Here is a 15,077-nt window from a genome sequence, read left to right as displayed (position 1 = left end):
TTTAATTGTTTTTTGTGTATACATCTATTTGCTCCTAACACCTATATAATAGAGGCTATATATTCTAAAATAACGTGAACGTCCGCTGAACTCACAGTACTTTAGAAAATAACCGCACAATCACGAAACTAATCTCAATTACCTACGTTATACGGCGATGAATTTTAGAAAAAACTCGGTAAATATGATATGACCTTGATTTCGTAATACCTCTACATATAACAGTCGGTATGCGTGTTAAAAGGTGGCTTCAGCTTCCATACATAAAACGGAAATGACCTTTTGTTTCAGGGTGTTGTGAAGTAGGTAGTATATATATATATATATATGTATATATTTAGAGAATGCCTGTGCGTTGTTAATTTTTAGTGTTCTTCTTGTTGCAGCAACTAGCGTCAGTGCAATACACGGCCACAGCTCAGCACACTACCACAACTAGTTCCGGCGGGCGGCGGCGCTCCGCAGGCCGCCCCATGCCGAGCCGGTGTGACCCGGAGGAGTTCTCTGAAGCGCCCAAATCTATTGGTAACATTTTAAATATACATATATCAAACTGTGTACAAATGATGATATTTTTACAATAACATTATCCCAACAGTTACCTACCCAACATGGGCATGCAAAGTTTACTTACATCTCTTAATACTACTTACAATATAATTTGTGTAGATGGAAGCAAACAACACAACAGGTAACTAGGCATACGAGTATGTACCTAATCACAAAACTCGTCTATAGTGAATCGAGCAAAAAGTTGGCCTCATGCGGCTTCTAGGTACTTTCCAGATTCAGATCTACGGTATAGAATAGATAGTTATCCTATCAATGTTTAACTATTAATGCAAACCAGTGAGTCATGATGTATTCAATGCACCCGGTGATTTTTGATAGGATAGTAGTTGTATTCGAACATATGGTGTTATAATATTTTTTCATTTCATTTCAATTTCATTTCATACCATCCGCTCTCATAATTTGCCTGCAACGTTCCAAACAATCAAGCGTTATTACCGATTCAGTAGCTATTCAGAATTCATTTTTTTCTTCAAATTGACATAATATAAAATAGTACAACATTGCTGAACTTATTGCAGCGCGCGGGAGCCGGCCGATGCCAAGTCGGCACGACCCGGAAGAATTCTCAGAAGCCCCCGCAAAGGCTATAAGTAAGTGCCACTTAACTTACACTTTCATATTCAACAAGTAACTAGAGAACCTACCGTGAAAATCAAAATTCCGTCATCTGCCGCTCTATTCTTGCATATCAGGGAAATAGAGGGGCAAATAGACGAACGAACAATATAAATGGTTCGCGGTACACCCCCAATTTACTGCAAATTGCAAAAAATAAAACTTAACAAATTACATTCCATGAAATTACTTTGAATATGAACAGTCGAGCCATTAATTAGTTTTTGCTTGTATGGCTATTTTTATTGCATGAAGGTACGGAACACTTTTAGAAACACTACTGAACAGACTCATTCATATTTATTTAAGCACATTCAATATCTTATCTTTACGCATTACTAAAATGACAATTAAGTTAAAAACGCTGTAGATCGCTTTAGCACCCTTTTTACAAAAGATCTAAATTCTTGTACCTTTTCTAAGTATATTTTACTAGCAGACGATCATAGACTAAATAAGCTATTATGCTCGCGTACTCGTAGAGCAAAATTTCAGCAGAACAATGCCCTAGCTTAAAGAAAACTAATAGCCGAGGAGTAATTGTCTCTGCACTAATTGTCTCGCAAGGTTTATTTATTCAGTCTGCGCTAGGAGTACTAAACCACAGTACATATTTATTCACATGAGAAAACTTTGAGTAAATATTTAATCTGCAAATCCCTTAACATTCTCTGGTCTAGTAACGGTTGAATAGTTCTCCTGTCTGCCTCCTGACTCCATCATCAGACTCTCGTCACTATATGATATGTAACGTATGGGACTCGTCAAAACCAACCAAATGGGCCCGAACACGAAGAGATTATTAGTGACAGTTGAAGAGTTCCACTATCCACTTCCTGACTCCATAATCAGACTCTCGTCACCATGTATAATGACTCATCAATACTAACCAAATGAGCCCAAACACTATGGATTCCTATTCACGGTTAAAGAGTTCCACTATCCACCTCCTGATTCCACCTCCTGACTCCACCATCCGACTCTGTATATCGTAATAAGGCTCGTCAATACAAACCAAATGAGCCCAAACACGAAGAGATTACTAGTAACGGTTGAAGAGTTCCATTGTCCACCTCCTGTCTCCATCATCAGACCCTCATGAAATTATCACAATGTTGTACTGTCATGGAAACTCAACGTGTGTGCAAATTTATACCAGAATCGGTTCAGAGGAAGTTGTTGAAAAAGTCTTCGGAAGATGTCAAAATAGCCATAAACAAATATATACGGGGAAGTTAAATAAAACCGTTTATTAATAATTAATAATAAGGCGTAGCGACATTCTAGATGTCGTTTTTTGTAGGGGTAAGTCCCGTGGGGGTGTTGCCCATCTTGTGGGGGCAAGTCACCGTCTGCTGGAAATAAAATTGCATACCGTTTTATTAGGCAGCTGTTCGGTTTTTTATTCTATAGCAGTGGGGTGACACTCGGCCTTTCAGGCGCTCTCGGCTCAAAATCGCTACGAGCAATTATTAGGGTTGGCAAAATTTGACGTTACTTTGCGTGCACAACCACAGATAATTACTTGAAATTCGACTACCCTAAATAGCCGAAAGGGATAGTACTATACATTAGATTTTGCGATAACTCAAAATCAGCTAAACCGATCATGTCCGCTATAGTTTTCATTTAAAGTCTTTCTTAAGCTCTACTTCCACGATTTTTTTCATATTTTTTTGACCTATGGTTTAAAAGTTAGAGGGGGGACACACATTTTTTTTTCTTTTGGAGCAATTATCTCCGAAAATATTTACTTTATCAAAAAATGTTTATGTAAGACCCCTATTGGATTTGAAAGACCTTTCCAACGATACCCCACACTGTAGAGTTGAAGCAAAAAAAAAAGTTGACCCCCTCTTTACGTCTAGGGGAGATAACCTAAAAAAAAATTTAGATTTCATTGTACGACTTTGTCGGCTTTATTGATTTATATATCCATGCCAACAAGCCTCAGACAGACAGACAGACAGACAGACAGACAGACAGACGGACATGGCGAAACTATAAGGGTTCCTAGTTGACTACGGAACCCTAAAAACTATAAGGGTTCCTAGTTGACTACGGAACCCTAAAAAGTGTAATTACATAGTCCTACAGTAACGTATGTTCGTGGTAACTTTGTAAACTGTTATTAAAAAACCGGAAAAATGTATTCGTTCATTTGACTCAACCGTGCTTATCGAGTACAATAAATGTTTTTTTGACAATCGTATTGCTCAGTCACAAAATGATTTACCGCAAATATATCAAAGTCCATGCTTGTAATGTGAGTTTAACGTATCTGATGCCTGAGGGCTTATTGAGCGTAGTGAAATACGAGATCATTTGATTCAATGATTCTGAATACTCTTGATTGAAAACGCGCTAATATGACGTATTGAAATGAAAATAGACGAGTGTGAGTGAGTTCAACGTAAAGATAGGTACATAAATATGTTTATACATGTTTTTTTTTAACTCTGTTAATTTCGAGGTTTGGCTTAGTACATTTAAGGAAACGGAATGGCATTGTTATTTTTTATTTCCTCTATAGCATTAAATAATATAATAAGGAAATAAAATAATAAAAGCATTATATTTAAATCTACCAAACAATTGAAAACTATGACATATTACTTAATCAACATCGCTTAGGAGTGCACCCTAGAAATTAAAGGACTTTAAAAGAAACACCGTTTAGGTACATGGTTCCATTATAAAATCTGATCCTTATAGATATCTTAGACAAAATATAGACTATCTATATCAGTAAAAAAAAATACTTAGGCGTTATATGTGTTTTTGTATATAAACCCGATTCCCGGACTGATATAAAAGGTTTTTGGAAAATCTTCTTATCTGAAAATAGCCCTAATGGTTTGTGAGAGCACAATCATATTTCTATTTTGAGCCTGATTTTACCTCACAGCCACATTCGGATTAACGTTCATTTTCTACAATAAATATATATTAATTGTAGAACATACACATAAATACACATATGTCCAGTCAAATAATTCATTTCGGGACCCAATTTGTACCTCGTCATTGTGACAATAGAATGAGGTCCCTAGCGACTTTCATGTCGTTTGTCACTGTGACTAGGTACGAAATGGGTCAAAATGATCTCTTTTGACTGTGCATATACTCGTACCTATACACATTATTATTATTATAGCCTTTTCTTCCATGTCCTTTCTTTTCGTTTATGTTATTCATTTTTGAATGTAGTTTTATTTGTTCATATGGATCCCTCTCTGGGTGAAGGCCTCCTCCAGCTTTTTCCAACTTTCTCTATCATTTTCCTGTCTCCATCTAGTAACCTAGATGTATCTAAGTTGTGGTTGAATTAAGTTTATATTATTATCCTGGTTCGCACTCGTACTAATTATGACTTTTTGTTTATGCTCTAAGCTACTAATCACCTTTAACTTTTTTTTCCCGTAATTAGTACGAGTGTGAACTAGGGCATCGATATATTTTTGTACTTCGAGTGACAGCAGGCGTTGTTTCAGCGTCGGTGCTGTCTAAACCCAGCCGTTCGGCGGTCAAGAAACACGTGCAGTTTCCCGACGAGACCAGCACCATCGAAGAGGCGCCGGAGATCGCCGCGCCTCAAGAGGAAACTGAGAAACCTGGTCAGTTCCTTCCACAAAGTACATCAAATCTGTTTTTTTTTCATTCGTCCTCTAAGGTGTCTAAAGAGGGGTGAACTTTTTTTATCAGGAGTGACAATTTTTCAGTAAGAAAATTAGAAAACGAGACAAATAGTTTCAGTATTTTTGATAACTCATCCTTTGTAGAGACACAATAATAGAAATGAAGAAAAGCTATTTCAGCGTTTATGAAAATTCATTCTCTAAGGAGAAGAACGGTTTGAAATATTGTATCGGGTACGAATAGTTTTTTTTTTAATAAGGGACTTGAGACTTCTTAACCAATTGGTAATACTAGAATACAAGAAATATATTTCAGAGTTATTTAAGTAAGAAGAATGGGCCCCTTAACTAATAAAATGACCTAAAAATATTTTTGCTTTAAATAAGATACTTTAGTTCACAATTTGCATTTTACTTATCTTCAAAAGAGGCATTTAAAAGTAATTTAAAAAATTAGCACTTTGGAAAATTCTTCTATGAGGGTTGAGAGAATCATTCGCTTTCACGAGTGAGAGACTTGAAAGTGCGTAGAAAGACATTGTGACAGATAGTCGCGGGCAACAGCTAGTAATAGTAATGTTATAAAAGTATTTCCTCTGTGTTAGCTACATTCGTAACAAAAATAACGTTATGTAGTCATAAATGTCACAATACCTATACTTAATCAAGAAAAAATGTTATGTCCAGAAATGGATTAATAACGATGGATGGATTAATGGATCAATATCATTTTAACGGGTTATTAATAGAGATAATTGGATGTTTTCAATAATGTAGTTTTAACGATTGATCAGCTCGGCTTTAGTATACATTGTATAGATACTTATAGTATTCAGGCAATGTCGTTTCAAGAGAGAAGGTTTGTGATCTACAATACATTATATATATACATTAGTTTTTAACCGGGAGCTCGATTCACATGCTTTCATATTACTTATCTAATCTTATTTTCATGCAACCTTGAAAATCGCACACTATAACAAATTGTTAAACTAAAATAGACCCCCAGTTCAACTTTGGTGAGCCAGATCTCCAGTGAGTATATTGCTCAACTGTTTTCCAGATAACAACATAACGGTTTTCTTCTCAACGGGGCGAAATAAAAAGAGCAAAGTCGTTATTTTAGAGTAAGGATCAATTTTTAATTCGCTAAAGTAAATTAAATATTCTCATGTGGAATATTGTCACTGCTTATTACTGCACCAGACATGTTAATGTCAGTAGGGACATTAAGGATTTCACGTTAATAGTAACGATATATTTTCTGCGATTTTTGCTTGTTGACCCAGAAATTATAAGGTCAATTAGGCAGAGTTTAATGTGCGGTGGGTTCAAGTCTCTATTCTGTCACTTAGATGCTGAAAGCAAATACTGTTGAGATTGAGCTACAGTAACTTGGATGGGTATTTATAAATTGTCGGTTTTAGCGTTTGATTAGTTACTTTTGTATACCGCCAATTGCGCGGTATTTCTACTTCAAAAACCTGCGTCGTTACCACATTGATGCACGGTTATAATTGGAACTATTCCGAGTTCGACTGTTCAAGTACCGTAAAGTCGAATAAGTAGGTAACCTATTAAAGTTAGACTTGGCGACAAACTGGTCTGCTACTAGTGCTGATTTATTATTATACTGAAATTATGGCACATTGTCACCTGGATGGTCTAAGATATTCGACGGCGTTTTTATATTTTTTATCAGACTCTTCTACACTTATTTGATTTTATGCGGGTCAACATTAGCCTCTTTTGGGTTAAAATACTATACTTTAAGCCTTAAAGGTACCCTTAAAGTTCAAGGGTTGACTAAGGAGGTCTGGGGTATGCCTGCCGACACCAGACGTGTGTCCATATCTATACATTACTAGTTGTCATGTGCAGTCGCAGCTCACTCAGTCTTACAGCGCACAGCATTAGATTTTCCGAAGCTTTAGAGCGTTTGTAGCATAAGCCTTCCATTCCGGAGCGTCGATATAATCCTACGCTTTCACACGCTAGTTAGAACTTTCAAGGTTTCAGCTTCTTACGCTCCATTTACGGGTTTCTAACCTAGTAGGTTACGTCTTAAGGCTCAATTCCCAAAACTAAAACATGTCTATTACGTATTCCGAATAGTAATAACGCCGACAAGTTACATTAACATACTGCAATGGCGCGGTCACAAGAAAATTGAAGATGCGGGTGCCCGCCCTTTAATTAATGTTAGAAACATGTTTTCCTTTGAGGCGCCTTAGCGTTACAAGCATTCTGGACGTGTTTACATACAATTATTTAAATTTTAGGCCGTATTTTGAGTGAGCGTTGGTTTATGTGCTAAGGTTAGCCTCATTGTTCAAGGTCTGTACCGAAAGATATATCACGTTAATTGTAACGATAAAATGGGTCGGATTATTTCATTATTTTAGATAGTATACTAGGTAATTTATAAAATAAGACTAAACTTTCGTGAATTATTTAGAAGTTTCGTTGCGCGAGTTTTGATTCGTATTTATATAGAACACCAGAACTGCACAGTAAAATTAATTTATTTATTTAATCGCATAACACGTCAACGTTCAGGATGCTGATCCAAGCATCGGGTGTGAGAAGCAGCAGATCCTCTGGTGGCCCCTGGTAGGAATACAGGGGGCAGCGCTGGATAATGTGTCCCATGGTCTGGTCCTCCTCGCCGCAATCACACAGAGCTGAGTCCCTCCACCCCCACCTGTGCAAAAAGTAGTTTCATCGGCCATGTCCCGTTCTTAGTCTATTGAGCCGACACCATTGATTTCTCGGGAGGTCAAACCCTGGGAGTCGACGTGTAGGGTTTGCAATTCTTATGTTTACATTGGAGTAAATTTAATTAAAGTAACGCGAAAGCTGAACGGCAGCTACCATTGATTTTTTTTTCGTATATAAAAACATGTGTGCAATTGTTACTTTTTACCCAGAGAAGAGTTACAAGAATGAAGCTCGATAATCGACTTAACGAAGACTTTTCCGCAGCTAACAAATTCTCATTCATGTGTTTTTTATACTCGACCTAAAAACGTTGTAGGTATTCACTTGATTGGAAGCTATTTTTTTAACTGTTAGAGCAATCGAGCTCTTTTGTACACTATTGACTGAGGAAAAGTTGTAAGTTCATACTAGGTACATAAGTAGGTATATTGCCTATTTATTTATACTTAAGTAAATGGGAAACAGTAGTTGTTGCCTGTACAAATATTCAGTTAAAAATGAAGCAAAACCAACTAAATTACAGGAAATAATTAGAAATCAGGCCAAGCATCAAGAAGGTAAGGTATAGACGGAAACGTTTGGCTTGCCTGGCCTATACAGTGTGGGATCTAAATAAAACACTATATCATATGAGAGACATCAAAAGACGAGGAAAATAAAGATGATTTTTCTGAATGAAATTGACTGTGATTTTGGTGTTACTTTACATTTTAATCTAGATGTAAGAGCCCAGTAACGATTTTAGAGCAAAAATGTAAAATTGATAGATTTAGTCGTTGAAATTGTTCACCTTTTGTTGCGTAATATCTAAATGACAAGTATTGGTTTATATTAATAATGAGGTCGCAAGAGTGCGTCCCCGGTAATTTGTGACGAGAAGGGACAGTTTTTAAAAATTCTTCAAAAAGTTATGGTGGTAAATTATACAAAATGATGTATAAGAACAGTTTTAGCAAATATTTTAGATTGTTTAAGTATCAAAATGACGTTGAAATAAAGTCAATTTTCAGAGAAATTATCGCTTCATTTGAGGTAATTTCTGGACAAAATTGTTTTCTTCTAACTTTCATTTACACCACTTCAAATTTACAACAACAAAAATGTGGTTTATTAAAGTTGAAGTACAGGACATGTGTAGTACAAAATTACCATTTTTTGCAGTCCAAACTTTTCGAAATATACAAAGGGGATCGACAAAATCTGTTCTTTACGCGCGTTTACCTAGACGTCCATCAGAAAAAAGAAGCATTCATATTAAATGAGTCTGTTTTCAATAAAAATATTTGTTAAAATGAAAGATAACAAGACGTGCTAATAGAAACCAGTATTTATTATTTCTAATAGTTTACAAAAGGTGTACAATTTCATCGACTAAATCTATCAATTTGACATTTTTGCGACTGAAATCGATAACGGCCTTGTAAGATACTCGTAAGTTATTAAAAATAATAAAAACTGTCAACGTTTAAACAAAAAATGCTGTCAATGTTTACTGCTGTAGATATGAGAACATCTGTCACGTTCGACTCACAATCATAAGTGCGACAGCGACGCGACATATGGTTAATCCACAGCGGTAAATAACATGAACCCGGGTATGTGGATCATAAGCCTAGGTGTAATTCCAATTCGCTTACCGAGTCGAACCTTAATACAGGTTGGACCCTGGCGTAAAAGAAAAAAAAAGGTCAAGAGCATGTCGGGCCATACTCAGAGTAGGGTTCCGTAGTAACTCCTCCGTCACAATAAGCTAAACTGGAGCTTAAAGTATAGTAGATTGAACAACCAAGGGATGAACTGTGGATGTACGTCTTTTTACTATGAAGGGGAAACTTTTTGCGATAACTCAAAAACAGCTAAACTGATCATATCCGCTATAGTTTTCGTTTAGGCTGGCGCCCCACTGCTGCGCACGCTACATCCACGGCCCACGTTTTAATACAAACCGTGGGCAAGCCCACGAAATTTTGTATAGGAACGTGGGTCGTGTACATAGCGTGCGCTGCAGTGGGGCGCCGCCCTTATTGTGTTTTTTAAGCTCTACTTCCAAGATTTTTTTCAAATTTTTTGGACCTATGGTTCAAAAGTTACCCACATTTTTTTTTTCTTTCGGAGCGTTTATCTCCGAATATATTCACTTTATCAAAAAATGTTTGTTGAAGACCCCTATTAGTTTTGAGAGACCTTTCCAACGATATCCCACACAGTAGGGGAAGTACCCTAAAAAAAATTAAACTTTTAGATTTTATTGTACGACTTTCTTGGCTTTATTGATTTATATGTCCATGCCAAATTTCAGCTTTCTAGCACTAACGACCACGGAGCAAAGCCTCAGACAGACAGACAGACAGACGGACATGGCGAAACTATAAGGGTTCCTAGTTGACTACGGAACCCTAAAAAGGAGTCTCCCTTCCCTATTAAGACAATTTGTTGATAAAAATAAGTATTATAACGTCGAGATGAACAAACAAAACAAAACACGTTTTTTTATTAAGGTGAATACAAAAAACAAATTAGTGCTTGGTGAACCAACAAGGTTATTTATAAGTTTTTAGGTGCAGTGGGTTCAACCAGAAGTTTTTGAAAAAACGTAGCGCTTTTTTAGGTCACGATATGGTTGCAAAAATATAATTAGCTATCTTGACGCCTTTCTCTAGTAACATCGTTAATTCAGAACTTGATATCTTACTTTTGCTCTAACAGAGTAAAATCACAAACATTGGTCTTAAACGCACCTTAAAAAGTTTTAACAATTTTTTACCAGCGCTAAAAATATGGATATTGCTTCTAAAAAAGTGCAATTTTATTTTTGGCCGAACTCACCTTTTCTTTTTTTTATATAAGTTATTATAGGTTGGCAAATAAGGTTTCAGGTTACTTTCCGACCAAGTCATCTTGGATGAGTCGGGTATATATGGTATCTATGGAGTATGATGACTTGAATACAAAGCTATGAGAGGTAAATGTATGTCTGTAGGTGTATGGTACGAGTATGTATAGAAATTTCAAGTGTAATAAATACATGTAAGGTTGGTTAAATTGCAAACAGTGTTCGGAAATGTTTATTGTTAATAAAAAAAAGTTACACAGATAGAGGTCTGATTATATTTTTCCTGTAAAATTTATAGTAATGTTAATATTGTGTAAAAAATTATAATTTTCGGAGATAAGGGGGAGGGGATGGTATTTTTTCCACATTTTCCTTCATAAAAAGATTTTTTTTCATTACGAAAAATAAAATCAAGAACGTTTTGGAATGTACAATTTAAGCTCTTTCAGATGATACCCCACTTGATCTAGTTACAAGACTTTGAAATTTTGCCCCCTCTTCATATTGGGCATTTTCCATGTTATTAAAAATTTAAATAAAAAATAATACTGCCAATGTGTCTCGGTTAGCAATGTTCATAACTATACCAAATTTCAAATATATAGCTTAAGTGTTAAGTGGTTATCGAGATATTTAGCGTTGTGACAGACGGACGGACGGACAGAGTCGCACCATAAGGGTTCCGTTTGTACTTCTTTGGTACGGAACCCTAAAAATGATACCCGCGGTCCCGAGCACGCACGTTCATCTCGCTCACGCTTAAGCTCAGTGAGAGTGAGAGAAGACTGTGGCGATCACTGCACACAGCATTATAATCATGATTAACGCATGAACCTCCCCGCCGGAGTCGGTTAAATAGTATCAGCGCGCGTGCGGATGGTTGCGAATTACATAGACCACCTACGGGGGCTTAAAAAAGCCACAAAAACCATTTTAATACGTAAAATTTAAGCACGCTGAACAACTCGACACGGCCGCGCTCGGATTACCAATGAGAATTACGACCTTTGTAGGATAAAGCGTTCAAGTCCCTTAAAATAGACGGGCCTGTGGGAACCGGCTATTGACCCCATCCCTCCGGAAGAAACGTGTATGCAATCTTAGCCAGGTGTCTGCCCCAAAGGCGCCGATCAGATAGGATTAAAATTGCGATGAACGAGAGTTTACTTAACGACTTGAAAAAAGCTGAAGTGTATTTCTTACGAAAGAAAATTTTCACTCATCACAGACTTTTATGCTGCAGCTGTTTCATTCTCTAAAGTCTCACTAACAAGCCAAATTCCGTCTATTTTAACTCTGCACCGACACGAACGGAACATAGTGAAGCAGTGTCATTACATTACAAACGTCATATTTTCATAGAAATTTGATGTCATGGCCACACTTTACCATTACAAATGCCATGCAGAGTTAGCTTACCCGACTCTAAAAACTCTTCTTTACCTTGCCAGGTTAAACGATAGATTTCTTAAAGTTTCTAAGAACAGCACTGCTAACGGTACTTTACAGATTTAAACATAATCTTAAATAGATGTCATATACTAAAGAAAAAGTAACCTCCAGTGGCCGAGGAAGGAATCAAAGCGGCATAAACTATACCTACTTTTTTTAAAGTTAGTTACTATTTATACCTACATATATATTTTGTATTTAATATGAAATACCAAGAACGAAGAGATAGAAAATTTCACAAAGATTAAACATGCGTCCAGCCACTTTTAAAGAGATCTGATACTATAATCCTCGTTATCCTCATAATTTTATTAGGGTTCCGTAGTCAACTAGGAACCCTTGAGTTCTGTGAATTCAAGGCTCACAGAACTCGACGCTAAGCGTGACAAGCTGAAGGCCAGACCACCTGCGGCCATACTTTACAATTATGTCGGAGGGGTGCTGACTTGCAACGAGTGTGGTCGTACATTTGCTGCAAAAATTGGCTATATCAGTCACCTGAGAGCGCACCAGCGACGCTCTCAGCGGTAGAACTCAGTCGCTGTGGTCAAAAACGGCTAGGATATGATGATGATGATGAGGAACCCTTTAGTCCATTGAATGAGTCCCTCCAAGGGGGGTCTAGAGTGCGTGAGTTAGTAACGTAAGATGTTTCTTCGGAAACATGTCAAGAGTCCCTAGGTAATAAACATACTAAAACCCCGGGACACTAGGAGGAGCCCCGGAGTGGGGGGAGGGGGGGAAAGGGTCCATTTTTTCATTTTTCGCTTAAATCTCAAAAGCGGTACATGTTAGAGAAAAACTTTCAAGGAAAAGTTGAAAGGCCATAAAATTATCTACAAGTTGTACCTAAATCATTTTTTTCTATTCCCAGCCGTTTTCGAGCTACATCCCATGAAAGGTGAAAAATTCGAAAACTTTTTATTTTACCAACTTAGGGTGCCCGCAGACGACCGTTTTTTCTCTGTTTTTGTTGTGGATTGTAAGAAATGACGATGATAATGATGATGATGATGATGATGATGATGACTACTTTTTCATCCTTTTGGGTTGGGACGGTCCTGTTAAGAGTTCTTCTTCTATTATTTGTTCATCCTCAGATGTAGGTGATTCGTGGTGAAGCTCTTCGTCATCACCATCACCATCATCATCATCTTCCTGAATGGATACGCTGTCAAGGCATTTCCCTTGGCAATGAAGGCATGCCGCTGAACATTTGAGCATTGCTTTTCGGCATCCACATTTGCCGCTAGCACAATCTTTAGTGCAACGGCAAAATATGGTCTGTAGTAAGGCCTCTGGTGCTGGTGGATCTTCGGTTTTTATGGGCTCCAGGGTGTTTCCTACAGACTGCCATCCCCCCATCAATGTCCCAACATTATCCCCACATGGATAATGTTGGGACATTGATGTCATATGAGAGGCACTAGAGGAAAAAAAAAAAAGTTCAAGTATCGTAACTACCCTAATAAAATTCAATTCCTCCTAAACGCCTCCATGGTGGAATCTGGTTTTTTTATCAATGATAGACCTAATTATGAGCAATCTATCGGTACCGGTCACAAGTTGCACTTTTGAGCTTTTTGGAAGAAAAAAAAATAAAAAGGTCAAGTTGCGTAACTACCCTAATATAATATTTTGACAATCGATTCCTCCTAAAGGCTTCCATGGAGGAATGTGTTTTTTTTACCAATGATAGACCTAATTAAGAGCAATCTATCAGTACCGGTCACAAGTTGCACTTTTGAGCTTTTTGGAAGAAAAAAAATAAAAAGTTCAAGTATCGTAACTACCCTAATAAAATTCAATTCCCCGTAAACGCCTCCGTGGTGGAATCTGGTATTTTTATCAATGATAGATCTAATTATGAGCAATCTATCTGTACCGGTCACAAGTTGCACTTTTGAGTTTTTTGGAAGAAAAAAAATAAAAAGATCAAGTTCAGTAACTCAAACTACCCTAATATAATATTTTGACAATCGATTCCTCCTAAAGGCTTCCATGGAGGAATGTGTTTATTTTACCAATTATAGACCTAATTAAGAGCAATCTATCAGTACCGGTCACAAGTTGCACATTTGAGTTTTTTGGAAGAAAGAAATATTTTTTGATCGATTGATGTGATAAACATGGGTATGTAGTATGGGGAAATTGTTTGAGCCAAAATCATTTTTTACTGCGTGTAACTCAGAAACGGCTGGGAATAGAAAAAAATGATTTAGGTACAACTTGTAGATAATTTTATGGCCTTTCAACTTTTCCTTGAAAGTTTTTCTCTAACATGTACCGTTTTTGAGATTTAAGCGAAAAATGAAAAAATGGACCCTTTCCCCCCCTCCCCCCACTCCGGGGCTCCTCCTAGTGTCCCGGGGTTTTAGTATGTTTATTACCTAGGGACTCTTGACATGTTTCCGAAGAAACATCTTACGTTACTAACTCACGCACTCTAGAACTTTTTATTCAATGGACTACTTATAGTTTCGCCATGTCCGTCTGTCTGTCTGTCCGTCCGCAGCTTTGCTCCGTGATTGTTAGTGCTAGAAAGCCCTGTATCCATATCCAATCAAATGCGTCATTAGCGCACTCGAGAATTTACAGTTTTCAGCACAAGTTTGATAAAGTTAGCATCAGTAGCAGCACAAACAAGCCCGCCTTAATTACTGTTACATATATGTATAACCTTGCCCGTCATACCCCTCGCTTCGTTGGCCGCCTTTATGAACACGTGATGGTGTGGTGAACTAAACAGTGGCGAACTCCACGTACCTATAAATTAGACGGTTCCGAATATTTTCTCTAGTAATATTAAATGTTCAGTGTTAGTGTAAAGCCAAATTTTAAATGTACCGCCTGCACTGGGATTTGATATTAGGATCCTAATGTGAAAGAAGATCCGTCTGATCCTGATCTAAGTATACACTTTGATAAGTACTAGTTCAATTCGGATAGCACGTAATAGTACCTAACCTACACCTTACTTGCCACAAGCATTAACAAAGCGACGTGCATAAAAGAATTGGTTTACTTAATCTACGGCGTTCTTAGGTAGCAAAAACCTGGCAACGTGCGTGTCAGACGATGCATACCGTAGGGCTAATATGGTCAGCTCTTTATCATTTGTCACCATGCCTGACACGTTCTAACAAGTATGTAAAGTGACGTATGGCATTACAGTTGATAAAAATGCGAACACGATACCGCTGCTGGGGTTTCAAAATGTGATTACTTTTTGTCATGTCATG

The 15,077-nt window shown here is 37.2% G+C and overlaps 1 protein-coding gene across 3 annotated transcripts in view; it reads left to right on the top strand.

Moving 5' to 3' along the window:
* The window catches only part of LOC133529861 (uncharacterized), a 141,549-nt gene that overhangs the window by 103,729 nt on the left and 22,743 nt on the right, over positions 1–15,077 (top strand). For 2 of the 3 annotated variants that reach the window (XM_061867686.1, XM_061867730.1), the window contains 3 exons: positions 387–525; positions 1,095–1,166; positions 4,686–9,027. In XM_061867686.1, the coding sequence (XP_061723670.1) occupies positions 387–525; positions 1,095–1,166; positions 4,686–4,882 (408 nt within the window). In that variant the 3' untranslated portion in view covers positions 4,883–9,027. Of the gene's footprint in view, positions 1–386; positions 526–1,094; positions 1,167–4,685; positions 9,028–15,077 lie in introns of those variants that run through there. The other variant, XM_061867807.1, reaches the window with a different exon arrangement.

Source organism: Cydia pomonella, chromosome 1 (assembly GCF_033807575.1).
Source record: "Cydia pomonella isolate Wapato2018A chromosome 1, ilCydPomo1, whole genome shotgun sequence".
In the NCBI taxonomy this organism is placed as follows: domain Eukaryota; kingdom Metazoa; phylum Arthropoda; class Insecta; order Lepidoptera; family Tortricidae; genus Cydia; species Cydia pomonella.
The sequence above is the reverse complement of the archived record's forward strand: the minus strand, read 5'-3'. Positions and strand labels throughout refer to the sequence as shown.